Source organism: Oncorhynchus clarkii, chromosome 26 (genome assembly GCF_045791955.1).
Source record: "Oncorhynchus clarkii lewisi isolate Uvic-CL-2024 chromosome 26, UVic_Ocla_1.0, whole genome shotgun sequence".
Classification (NCBI taxonomy): domain Eukaryota; kingdom Metazoa; phylum Chordata; class Actinopteri; order Salmoniformes; family Salmonidae; genus Oncorhynchus; species Oncorhynchus clarkii.
Window position 1 is genome coordinate 19,336,618 of NC_092172.1, and position 13,557 is coordinate 19,350,174.

The following is a 13,557-nucleotide window of genomic DNA, read 5'->3' on the forward strand; positions in this document are numbered from 1 at the left end:
GCGACCTTTTGACACATTTCAGGCTTCAAACATAAAGATATAAAACTGTATTTTTTTGTGAAGAATCAACAACAAGTGGGACACAATCATGAAGTGGAACGACATTTATTGGATATTTCAAACTTTTTTAACAAATCAAAAACTGAACAATTGGGCGTGCAAAATTATTCAGCCCCCTTAAGTTAATACTTTGTAGCGCCACCTTTTGCTGCGATTACAGCTGTAAGTCGCTTGGGGTATGTCTCTATCAGTTTTGCACATCGAGAGACTGAAATTTTTTCCCATTCCTCCTTGCAAAACAGCTCGAGCTCAGTGAGGTTGGATGGAGAGCATTTGTGAACAGCAGTTTTCAGTTCTTTCCACAGATTCTCGATTGGATTCAGGTCTGGACTTTGACTTGGCCATTCTAACACCTGGATATGTTTATTTTTGAACCATTCCATTGTAGATTTTGCTTTATGTTTTGGATCATTGTCTTGTTGGAAGACAAATCTCCGTCCCAGTCTCAGGTCTTTTGCAGACTCCATCAGGTTTTCTTCCAGAATGGTCCTGTATTTGGCTCCATCCATCTTCCCATCAATTTTAACCATCTTCCTTGTCTCTGCTGAAGAAAAGCAGGCCCAAACCATGATGCTGCCACCACCATGTTTGACAGTGGGGATGGTGTGTTCAGCTGTGTTGCTTTTACGCCAAACATAACGTTTTGCATTGTTGCCAAAAAGTTCAATTTTGGTTTCATCTGACCAGAGCACCTTCTTCCACATGTTTGGTGTGTATCCCAGGTGGCTTGTGGCAAACTTTAAACGACACTTTTTATGGATATCTTTAAGAAATGGCTTTCTTCTTGCCACTCTTCCATAAAGGCCAGATTTGTGCAATATACAACTGATTGTTGTCCTATGGACAGAGTCTCCCACCTCAGCTGTAGATCTCTGCAGTTCATCCAGAGTGATCATGGGCCTCTTGGCTGCATCTCTGATCAGTCTTCTCCTTGTATGAGCTGAAAGTTTAGAGGGACGGCCAGGTCTTGGTAGATTTGCAGTGGTCTGATACTCCTTCCATTTCAATATTATCGCTTGCACAGTGCTCCTTGGGATGTTTAGAGCTTGGGAAATCTTTTTGTATCCAAATCCGGCTTTAAACTTCTTCACAACAGTATCTCGGACCTGCCTGGTGTGTTCCTTGTTCTTCATGATGCTCTCCGCGCTTTTAACGGACCTCTGAAACTATCACAGTGCAGGTGCATTTATACGGAGACTTGATTACACACAGGTGAATTGTATTTATCATCATTAGTTATTTAGGTCAACATTGGATCATTCAGAGATCCTCACTGAACTTCTGGAGAGAGTTTGCTGCATTGAAAGTAAAGGGGCTGAATAATTTTGCACGCCCAATTTTTCAGTTTTTGATTTGTTAAAAAAGTTTGAAATATCCAATAAATGTCGTTCCACTTCATGATTGTGTCCCACTTGTTGTTGATTCTTCACAAAAAAGTACAGTTTTATATCTTTATGTTTGAAGCCTGAAATGTGGCAAAAGGTCGCAAAGTTCAAGGGGGCCGAATACTTTCGCAAGGCACTGTATATATTTTTGAAGGATAAAGGAGTTATACTCCAGTCTAGTAGGTGGCGGTAATGCAACATTTATCGGACGCCAACCGCAGTTAAACCTCATCGAAGAAGAAAGAAGCTTGTGTGTCTGTTATCCCTCCGATTCATATGATCACTCTTTGCTTTTTCTGCGCCTCGATTCAACCATGTCTCTGTTGAAGTCCGGCAAGGTGATCTCCAGTATTGGGACTTTCTCCCCGTCCCTTTTGTCTACACGTAACAGGTAATACATGCAATATCTGGACTGTCATGTCTGACACGTAGCTACTTTGGTAGTTTGCCATTGAATGAATAGCTAGCAGCACTTAGTTAGCTAGCTAGCCATGCCGCAATGACTCAAGTGGCCTATCTTCAAGTTTACTGAATGGGGTCCGAAGCGGTCATGCACTTACGTCTCTCACCGTAGTTTAGCTATCTACCTAATATTTAAATTACATTTGCTAACTGACTGAAACTCGCATTCATCCATCCGCCGCCTGTCGTGACAGAAATTTCCCGTTCATATCTTTGGGATTGGTCAAGTTATACTTTGTAGACTTCAAGGCTCAACCAGTTCACTGACAGTCGAACTTCGCAAGGTTACTTTCCAACTATGGATACTGATACTGTTATTTGGTGGCTCTGTAAAAATATTATTCAGATTTCAGTGGCAGACAATCTGTATGTTGTCAACATATAGTGACCATTCAGTATTTCCCGTGAAAGGAAAATTAATTAAAATATTTTTTTATATTTTAGGGTCGCAGTGTCATTTAGCCTTTGAGATTCGACATATTTTCTCGGTTTGATCTCCCTTGCATACCGTAACAACCTAAATCTAGCGTGATCATTGGTTATCGTGTGCAGGCCCCTGGTCGTTGATTGGCCACGGGATGTCCCGGTTTCTACTGAGATGTGACGACAGTAACCGGTGTCCTTTCTCTTTCCATTTGGAGGGCAAACTCCGTTTCTCACTTATAAGATACCGCTTCACATATCTGGAAAACAGGCTGTGTTCGAAAAGCATCACCAAATACACTCTGCATCACTGTCGGGTTTTGTTAGAAAACCGTGCGCCGAGTTACATTATTCTCATTAAAAAATGATTTCGTTCTGTATTCAAGTGCATTTTAGGCAATTAGCAGGCTAAATTCAAGTCTGTGACTCAACATTGGATGGCCCCTCATTGGTGCTGTCATCGTGGCAAAAATAGGACTCAGTCACTGTACTCCCTGGCCTATGAAGTGTTTACCAAGCATATCTATATTTGCGCGACATCTCACAAGTTAAAATGTACAAAGATTCTTTGTGTATGTAGTTCGCTGATAATATACCCAGGTTTTTCTCTCACTAACATATTTGTCAGAATCCGATAACAAGTATTCAGTTTTACTGATTGAGGATCTGATTTTAATGTGCAGTCCCAATGTTTCTGACCAGCTGAGTGTTCAATTTTAGTCACCTGAAATCTTTTTGATTTTGGACAATGGGCGTTCTATAAGGATGTTCTATAATGCTATGTAAACAGGCTCTATGACAGGTGACTTGTTCAGTGTGTTCCCTAAAACTCGATGTGGGTGTCATGTCATTCTTGTCTATATTCTCATGTTGCGGTCTTGGCGTTGCTGCCCTTTGCGAAGCATTCGGCTCTAAGTATTGCTGTGATTTCCAGGGTGTTTGAACACAACGGTTGAACCTGAATCTCAGTGAGCTGCAGAGTGTCACTGCTCACGTCATAGTGGCTCACCACTACATTGACATATCAAAGCATACTACTGTACCAGTACGCACTTGTGAGTAGCATCAGACACAACACGGTTTTAGTGAGTTCATTATTACAGAAGGCTCCAATAGAAATGTAGGCTGTCTAAAACACATGTGATTCTCTGTTGGGAGTCTTGCTGTGAACTTACATTTTTTCCATGCAATGTTCTAAATGGATCTCTAGTTCAGCCTCAGCAGGCCTATAGCTTCCAGTACAGCAGTGAGAGGAATGTGTAAGATTAGAGGCCCTGCTTGCCCCTCTTTCAGAGGTCATGTGGATGAGGTCAGGGGCAAGGTCGTGTGTGTGTAATTCTATTAGTTCCTGAACTGGGCCCCTGCTAATTTTCTGTTCTTTCCTCCTCATAAGACACATTCCATACAAGGGGAGAGAATCGCTTCGTGTGTGAGAGCATATGTTTGCAATGCCTGACCTTCGTGTGTGTGGCTGTGGAAAGGGAAGTGTAAAGTATTGGATGGATAATCAGCTTGGTGGGGTCAGTGTGAAAGGAAGATCAGGCTGTAATGACCGGATCCAAAGATATGATGAATGAATGTGTTCTGAATTTCAAAGAACCAATCGTTGCCTTTGTTTCAACCACTCTCCCCCTGCCCTTTAGAGATGTCATTCTGGTAGTGTAGTGGCGATGGAGAGAGATGTTCATGTATTTAGTGCAGTACATCTCCTCCCTTTTATTGACTCCCCCTAATGCCATCCAACCCGGGCCCTTCACCTCGACAGACTTCAGCTGTGTGTAGTGGTGATTTTGTAGTGTGTGTGTGTGTGTGTGGCTTTTCGCTGTGCAGGGACTGGGGGATGACCAGGCATTCACCAGGTCATAGTCCAGAGTGTTGGTCTACTGTGGGTGGTTGGTGCTACTCTCCTCTGGTTGGGTGAGAGCAACCGTTTCTTGAGCAGAGTATAGAACTGTTTACCGTTGAGTTTTAGTCTTTTATTTTAAGTCCAGTTTCTTGGAGAAATATAAGCCTACACTGAGTGATTTAGAAAAAGAAACTAGTCCACTATCAAACAAATAAGAACACAAGTCTGCAAAATGATAAATTAAGCTGCTTCTGTTTGTTTCTCCCCCTCCCATCTGTTGCAGTTCATGGTGGGGTGGAGTGCAGATGGGGCCCCCTGACCCCATCCTGGGGGTGTCGGAGGCCTTCAAGAGGGACACCAGCCCGAAGAAGATGAACCTGGGGGTGGGGGCCTACAGGGACGACCACGGCAAACCCTTTGTGCTCGATTGTGTCCGCAAGGTAGGAATACCATGACAACCAGTGTAACTACCCAGGCTTTCACACACACAGGGACAAGATAACTAGCCCCACTATCACCCAGCCATTCATATTGAGGCTCACTCCTCAGAGGAAAGGTGAGTAGATACGCCGGCTCTTATTGTTTTGTAATCCCGGGCTCAGCATTGGGGAAAGGCTAATCTAGTCACACGGCTACTAGCCCTTTTATGTAAGAACCGGATCAGTTAACAAACACGTAGAAGCATGAAGAAGGTGGTTTCATGTTTTTGAGCTGATTCTCACTATACAAGCTTTTGTGGAGTTGCAGGCCTGTGTGTTTCTGATGGGTGCATTTCTGCTAGAGGTCGACAGAGTATGATTTTTCAACGCCGAAACCGATTATTGGAGGACCAAAAAAAGCAGATACCGATTAATCGGCCGATTTATAAAAATAAAATAAATATATATATATAATTTTTTACATAAAAAAAATTATATATATATTATATTATATATATAATTTTTTACATAAAAAAAAATTATATATATATATATATATATATATATATATAATTTTTTTTTATGTAAAAAATTATATATATAATATAATATATATATAATTTTTTTTATGTAAAAAATTATATATATATATTATATTTTTTTTTATGTAAAAAATTATATATATATATTATATTTTTTTTTATGTAAAAAATTATATATATATATATAATTTTTTTTATGTAAAAAATTATATATATATATTATATTTTTTTTTATGTAAAAAATTATATATATATATATATATATATATATATATACAATTTTTTTTAATGTAACATTTATTTGTAATAATGACAATTACAACAATACTGAATTAACACTTTTTTATTTAATATAATACATCGTTAAAATCAATTTAGTCTCAAATAAATAATGAAACATGTTCAATTTGGTTTAAATAATGCAAAAACAAAGTGTTGGAGAAGAAAGTAAAAGTGCAATATGTGCCATGTAAGAAAGCTAACGTTTAAGTTCCTTGCTCAGAACATGAGAACATATGAAAGCTGGTGGTTCCTTTTAACATGAGTGTTCAATATTCCCAGGTAAGAAGTTTTAGGTTGTAGTTATTATAGGAATTATAGGATTATTTCTCTCTATACCATTTGTATTTCATATACCTTTTACCTTTGGATGTTCTTATAGGCACTTTAGTATTGCCAGTGTAACAGTATAGCTTCCGTCCCTCTCCTTGCCCCTACCTGGGCTCGAACCAGAGCGAGTAACGTCACCGATTGAAACGCTATTAGCACGCACCCCGCTAACTAGCTAGCCATTTCACATCAGTTACACCAACCTAATCTCGGGAGTTGACAGGCTTGAAATCATAAACAGCTCAATGCTTGAAGCATTGCGAAGAGCTGCTGGCAAAACGCACAAAAGTGCCCTTTGAATGAATGCTTACGAGTCTGCTGCTGTCTACCATCGCTCAGTCAGACTGCTCTATCAAATATCAAGTCATAGACTTAATTATAACATAATAACACACAGAAATACAAGCCTTTGGTCATTAATATGGTCGAATCCGGAAACTATCATTTCGAAAACAAAACGTTTATTCTTTCAGTGAAATGCGGAACCGTTCAATGATTTTATCTAACGGTTGGCATCCAAAAGTCTAAATATTCCTGTTACATTGTACAACCTTCAATGTTATGTAAAATTCTGGCAAATTATTTCGCAACGAGCCATGTGGCCCAAACTGCTGCATATACCCTGACTCTGTGTGCAATGAACGTAAGAGCAGTGACACAATTTCACCTGGTTAATATTGCCTGCTAACCTGGATTTATTTGAGCTAAATATGCAGGTTTAAAAATATATACTTCTGTGTATTGATTTTAAGAAAGGCATTGGTGTTTATGGTTAGGTACAGTCGTGCAACGATTGTTATTTTTTTTCGCAAATGTGCTTTTGTTAAATCATCCCCCGTTTGGCAAAGTTGGCTGTCTTTGTTAGGAAGAAATAGTCTTCACACAGTTCGCAACGAGCCAGGCGGCCCAAACTGCTGCATATACCCTGACTCTGTTGCAAGAGAAGTGACACAATTTCCCTAGTTAAAATAAATTCATGTTAGCAGGCAATATTAACTAAATATGCAGGTTTAAAAATATATACTTGTGTATTGATTTTAAGAAAGGCATTGATGTTTATGGTTAGGTACACGTTGGAGCAATGACAGTCCTTTTTCGCGAATGCGCACCGCATCGATTATATGCAACGCAGGACACGCTAGATAAACTAGTAATATCATCAACCATGTGTAGTTAACTGGTGATTTATGATTGATTGTTTTATGCTAGCTAGCGACTTATCTTGGCTTCTTACTGCATTCCCATAACAGGCAGGCTCCTCGTGGAGTGCAATGTAAGGCAGGTGGTTAGAGCGTTGGACTAGTTAACTGTAAAGTTACAAGATTGAATCCCCGAGCTGACAAGGTAAAAATCTGTCGTTCTGCCCCTGAACAAGGCAGTTAACCCAACGTTCCTAGGCCGTCATTGAAAATAAGAATGTGTTCTTAACTGACTTGCCTCGTTAAATAAAGGTGTAAAAAAACAAAACGTCCAAATCGGTGTCCAAAAATAACGATTTCCGATGGTTATGAAAACTTGAAATCGGCCCTAAATAATCGGCCATTCAGATTAATCGGTCGACCTCTAATTTCTGCACGATCATCCTGAGCTTAACTCGTATAATGTATACCCATATTGAACCTCTATTACTTTGTGGATGTGTGTTTGCATACTTTTTGTATGTAAGTTTGAGGTGCAGGCTCTAGCAGACCCATGTGTTAGACATCAACAGTATTTCTGCATAGTCGTTCTGAGCTCATCTCATACAGCCCTGCTAAACCCCAACTGTGTGTTACGCTATTAGCTCTGATTTGGCAGGGCTTTTGATCAGTCATGAAGTGGATGCTGAGAAAATGTCATCATTAAAAACCTTTCTACTTCCCCTCCCACTCACTATTTCTCTACCATCATCCCCGACCCTCTCCAGGCAGAGGCTCTGATTTCTTCTAAGCAGTTGGATAAGGAGTATCTGGCCATCGGTGGTCTGGGGGACTTCACCAAGTCCTGCGCTCTGCTAGCCCTGGGGGCTGACAGCGAGGTCCTCAAGAGTGGCAGGGTGAGTGGATGTGTGGGTGGTAGCTTGGAAGCACATTTGCTGTCGGTGTGTTCAGTGAACGATAGAAATGCTATTAACATCTCTCTCCTCTCTTCAGAACATCACTGTCCAGACCATCTCAGGAACCGGCTCACTGTGCATCGGAGCCAACTTCCTGGTAAAGACCCACCTCTTTTAGCAGCTAAACAGGAAGAGAATGAATGCACCTACACTGCCACGGTTGCATTTGGGCCCTTAGCCCCCTAGAACAGTGCACCAGCCTATACATGTCTGAAATGACTGCCTTCTCTATAATATATATTCATTACAAATGATTGTGTTCTATAAAACAATAATATCTTCATACCGGTAGTACTGCGCAGTGTGTATGGTGTCAGTCAGTTAATTCATTATATTTTTCTCTAGTCTCGTTTCCACAGTGCGTCCCGTGACGTGTACCTGCCCAAGCCCTCCTGGGGGAACCACACACCCATCTTCAGAGATGCTGGCATGCAGCTGAAAGCCTACCGCTACTACGACCCCTCCACCTGCGGCTTCGACTTCAACGGGGCGCTTGATGACATCTCTGTGAGAGAGGGATGGGAAAGGGGGGGTTGTATGATTCCACACTGACATGGAGGACCATTACCACGTCTTGTGATCTGTTTTTATATTGTTATGTTGACTTTATAAGGTTAAGGTGTGGGGGTCTATTTCCGTCATGACTCTGATTTGAATGTTAGTGTAACACTATTTTCCCTCTGATACAGAAAATGCCAGAAAAGAGTGTGATCATGCTGCATGCCTGTGCCCATAACCCCACCGGTGTGGACCCCAAGCCTGAGCAGTGGAAAGAGATCGCTGACCTGGTGAAGGTGAGTGTGCTTACCATAGATATGAAATACCTCAATGGTGATTTCTCTGTAAAGGCCCTAACTGGCTAAAGTCTCTGTCACTATTGGGACTCTACTGCTGAAGAGCTTTACTGCCCAGTGCCTACAGGTGTTTTGTGTGAAGACTGACATCTTTACTGTGCCAGACAACTATTTACACACACAGTCTTAATAATAACTCCTCCCCTGTTCTGCTGTTCCTTCAGAAAAGGGACCTGTTGGTGTTCTTTGACATGGCCTACCAGGGCTTTGCCAGTGGAGATATTGATCGTGATGCCTGGGCTGTTCGTCACTTCATCGAGCAGGGCCACAACATTGTCCTGTCGCAGTCGTTCGCTAAGAACATGGGCCTCTACGGTCGGTCTCATTATATATATACATACACACAAAATCTCACTCACAGACTATGGTATTGACATATTAGAAGGGTAAAAAAAAAAAATCCCACCGGTATGGTATCTTACCCATGTGTTTTGACAGGCGAGCGAGTGGGAGGGTTCACTGTGGTGTGTAACGATGCCGAGGAAGTTAAGAGGGTGGAGTCTCAGCTGAAGATTCTGATCCGGCCAATCTACTCCAACCCTCCAATGAATGGAGCCAGAATCGCTGCCACTATTCTCAACACACCAGACCTTTATAAAATATGGTAAGTGTATATACACACACACACAAATGTTGTTTGCCCATTTCACTGATGCTGTGATTTTATAATCTAGCTGACTGCCTAGGAAGGTATCGGAGTTCTCTTTGGAGTGGTCTCCTGTCTCTACACACAACTTCCATTCTGTTTCCTCATCAACCCCCCCCTGATTAACCTCTCTCTACACAGGTTGGGGGAGGTCCACGGCATGGCCAACCGCATCATCAAGATGAGGGAGCAGCTGGCAGCCAACCTGAAGAGTGAGGGCTCCACTCACAACTGGCAGCATGTAATCGACCAAATAGGCATGTTCTGCTTCACAGGCCTCAAGCCTGAACAGGTACACACAAACGACCACACCCACTCTTTATATCCACACCTGTACCTTATAACCTTATGACATTTATTATATTCATGTTGGTCATATTCATCAGTTGGAATTAAGTTTTAGTATAATGATAAATTGCATTGACTCCAGGTGTTTGTGTGTGTCTACCCCAGGTTGAGCGTCTGACTAAGGAGTTTTCAGTATACATGACCAAAGATGGTAGAATCTCCATGGCAGGTGTCACCTCCGGTAACGTGGGATACCTAGCACATGGAATCCACGCTGTCACTAAGTAAAAAGGAGAATGCTGGGAGAAACAGTGGGGCACGGTGGCGCTGGACACAATCCTTAACAAAATAATAATGCCCACTCCACCCACCCCTTACAGAGGAGCTGGACATTCTTTAAGACTGTAAATTGTTCAACTTTGACCTCAACAACGAAGCCACCATGTCAAAGGTTGTTTAGTGATGGTCCAATGATCTGCCCTACATTTGACAAATGGTCTGATGTCTGTCTTCTACGCTTATTTATTGTATGTCAAAGTTTAATATTAATTAACTTAATAAATGGCTTAATAATGACAGGTTAATATTTTCTTTTAAACCTGCTCTGCCTGCTGTGGTCCAAATTGCTGTCAGGCTACAGATGAGTTTACCAACACTTAGGTTCTGTTGTGTGTATGAACTGTGAACTCTTGTCTGTCATTGCATATTTTATGTAGGATGTGAAAGTTCAACTTTTCCTCAACACCAGTATTGTAGCAGAAAACTCAGATTTTCCAGATAACAATTAGTTATGATTGTCTGGCACTACTTTTAGATGAGATACGGTAATTGATGTTTTAATATGCTTTAGAAATGGACAATGTATGATCATTCTGTCCTTTCACTCAGCCTCTCTCTTGCATTATCTTGTCTTCCATATTCAATATAAATAATTATATTGCTGTACAAGTTTTGTGCTTTTTGCATGAAGAGCAGGGTCTATTGCGTTTTTGCTAAGTGTTGATGAGTGAGCAGTCAGCCAGACAGTCTTAAATGCCCACTGAATGTCCCTCTAACCCCCCCCCCCCAAGCACTTGGTTTATGAGGTTTTAAAGGTGCATTATACAGAAATCGCTCTGCTATTTCCTGGTTGCTAAAATTCTAATAGTTAACCTAATTTAAGTTTGACAAAACAAGTAATGTGTAGAGAATCATTGTACCATCTAAACCGCTGTGAAATATATCTTAAATAACCAAAAGTGTTGTATTTTCAGCTGGTGGACCAAACAAAGTAAGATGCAAAAATGAAACTTTGGTACACAGAACAGATCTACTGTTTCTTAGACTTGTTTTCAATGACTGCTCTATTACTAAACATTTCTATGACTGCTCTATAACTAAACATTTCTATGACTGCTCTATAACTAAACATTTCTATGACTGCTCTATAACTAAACATTTCAATGACTGCTCTATAACTAAACATTTCTATGACTGCTCTATAACTAAACATTTCTATGACTGCTCTATAACTAAACATTTCTATGACTGCTCTATAACTAAACATTTCAATGACTGCTCTATAACTAAACATTTCAATGACTGCTCTATAACTAAACATTTCTATGACTGCTCTATAACTAAACATTTCTATGACTGCTCTATAACTAAACATTTCTATGTGAATTTGGTCCAAAAAGTTACAAATTGCAGCTTTGAAAGGATAGACTGTCCTATGATGGTGCTCTTGTATTTCCACAAGAAAAGGCATTTCACAAGTGTTATTTGGATCACTGGGCGACTCCTATCCCCTCCGTTTCAGAACCAAGAGGTTATAGAACTTCTATATGAGAAAAAGTTGTATAGACCAGTGTTTTGCTCTAATGATCAGCCTTTGGACATTTTCTCTGTGTGTGTCTTTCTGATTGTAGCAAGACAGATTGTGCAGGTAGAATCACCTTTCTGCTGTCTACTCATGAAGATTAATCTGCTCTGTCACCATGTTCGGGTTAGAGCAAAATAATAAAACAATATGGAGCATAGGTTGTCTTTCTCTGAACAATTAATACATATCTAGAATTGAAATAACTGGGCTTATTTTGTAGTTCTTTCTAAAAAATAATATTGTCAAACTAAATGTAAGAAACTGAACATATACCGTTGGACTACGGCAGTGATTCCCAACCTTTTTAAGTTACTGTACCACCAACTGAATTTTGCTCTGGCTGGAGTACCCCTGAAGTACCCCTGGTTGGGAACCACTGGACTAGTGTAGGACATGATTTTACTATGTGAATCATTGGTTTTATTAGACACAATAAATCCAATTTTATTTGTCACATACACATGGTTAGCAGATGTTAATGCGAGTGTAGCGAAATGCTTGTGCTTCTAGTTCCGACAATGCAGTAATAACCAACGAGTAATCTAATCTAACAATTCCACAACTACTACCTTATACACACAAGTGTAAAGGGATAAAGAATATGTACAAAAATATATATGAATGAGTGACGGTACAGAACGGCATAGGCAAGATGCAGTAGATGGTATCGAGTACAGTATATACATATGAGATTAGTAATGTAGGGTATGTAAACAAAGTGGCATAGTTTAAAGTGGCTAGTGATACATGTATTACATCAATTTCCATTATTAAAGTGGCTGGAGTTGAGTCAGTATGTTGGCAGCAGCCACTCAATGTTAGTGGTGGCTGTTTTACAGTCTGATGGCCTTGAGATAGAAGCTGTTTTTCAGTCTCTCGGTCCCTGCTTTGATGCACCTGTACTGACCTCGCCTTCTGGATGATAGCGGGGTGAACAGGCAGTGGCTCGGGTGGTTGTTGTCCTTGATGATCTTCATGGCCTTCCTGTGACATCGGGTGGTGTAAGTGTCCTGGAGGGCAGGTAGTTTGCCCCCAGTGATGTGTTGTGCAGACCTCAATTCCCTCTGGAGAGCCTTACGGTTGTGGGTGGAGCAGTTGCCGTACCAGGCGGTGATACAGCCCGACAGGATGCTCTAGATTGTGCATCTGTAAAAGTTTGTGAGTGCTTTTGGTGACGAGCCGAATTTCTTCAGCCTCTTGACAACGCTGTCTGTGTGGGTGGACCAATTCAGTTTGTCCGTGATGTGTACGCCGAGGAACTTAAAACTTACTACCCTCTCCACTAATGTCCCGTCGATGTGGATAGGGGGGTGTTCCCTCTGCTGTTTCCTGAAGTCCACAATCATCTCCTTTGTTTTGTTGATTGTGAGGTTATTTTCCTGACACCACACTCCGAGGGCCCTCACCTCCTCCCTGTAGGACGTCTTGTCATTGTTGGTAATCAAGCCTACCACTGTAGTGTCGTCCGCAAACTTAATGATTGAGTTGGAGGCTTGCATGGCCACGCAGTCGTGGGTGAACAGGGAGTGCAGGAGAGGGCTCAGAACGCACCCTTGTGGGGCCCCAGTGTTGAGGATCAGCCGGGTGGAGATGTTGTTACCTACCCTCACCACCTGGGGGGCGGCCCGTCAGGAAGTCCAGTACCCAGTTGCACAGGGCGGGGTCGAGACCCAGGGTCTGGAGCTTGATGACGAGTTTGGAGGGTACTATGGTGGTAAATGCTGAGTTGTAGTCGATGAACAGCATTCTCACATAGGTATTCCTCTTGTCCAGATGGGTTAGGGCAGTGTGCAGTGTGGTTGCGATTGCGTCATCTGTGGACCTATTGGGGCGGTAAGCAAATTGGAGTGGGTCTAGGGTGTCAGGTAGGGTGGAGGTGATATGGTCCTTGACTAGTCTCTCAAAGCACTTCATGATGACGGAAGTGAGTGCTACGGGGCGGTAGTCGTTTAGCTCAGTTACCTTAGCTTTCTTGGGAACAGGAACAATGGTGGCCCTCTTGAAGCATGTGGGAACAGCATGTGGGAACAGCAGACTGGGATAAGGATTGATTGAATATGTCCG

The 13,557-nt window shown here is 41.5% G+C and overlaps 1 protein-coding gene across 1 annotated transcript; it reads left to right on the forward strand.

Annotated features, from left to right (window-relative positions):
- Positions 1 to 1,654: 1,654 nt before the first annotated feature.
- Positions 1,655 to 11,650, forward strand: LOC139384415 (aspartate aminotransferase, mitochondrial-like). Its single transcript, XM_071129176.1, has 11 exons — positions 1,655 to 1,836; positions 4,460 to 4,616; positions 7,653 to 7,781; positions 7,879 to 7,938; positions 8,187 to 8,348; positions 8,531 to 8,635; positions 8,860 to 9,010; positions 9,134 to 9,299; positions 9,483 to 9,633; positions 9,795 to 11,011; positions 11,093 to 11,650. The coding sequence occupies exons 1-10, from the start codon at positions 1,760 to 1,762 to the stop codon at positions 9,915 to 9,917; spliced, it is 1,281 nt and encodes a 426-aa protein (XP_070985277.1). The 5' UTR covers positions 1,655 to 1,759; the 3' UTR covers positions 9,918 to 11,011; positions 11,093 to 11,650.
- The last annotated feature ends 1,907 nt before the right edge of the window (positions 11,651 to 13,557 follow it).

Bases quoted from the DNA above. Each gene is read 5' to 3' on its own strand.
- LOC139384415 (XM_071129176.1), top strand. From the start codon at position 1,760: ATGTCTCTGTTGAAGTCCGGCAAGGTGATCTCCAGTATTGGGACTTTC. The intron at 9,011-9,133 runs GTCGGTCTCATT...GTGTTTTGACAG, and splicing joins TAAGAACATGGGCCTCTACG to GCGAGCGAGTGGGAGGGTTC. The intron at 9,300-9,482 runs GTAAGTGTATAT...CTCTCTACACAG, and splicing joins CCAGACCTTTATAAAATATG to GTTGGGGGAGGTCCACGGCA.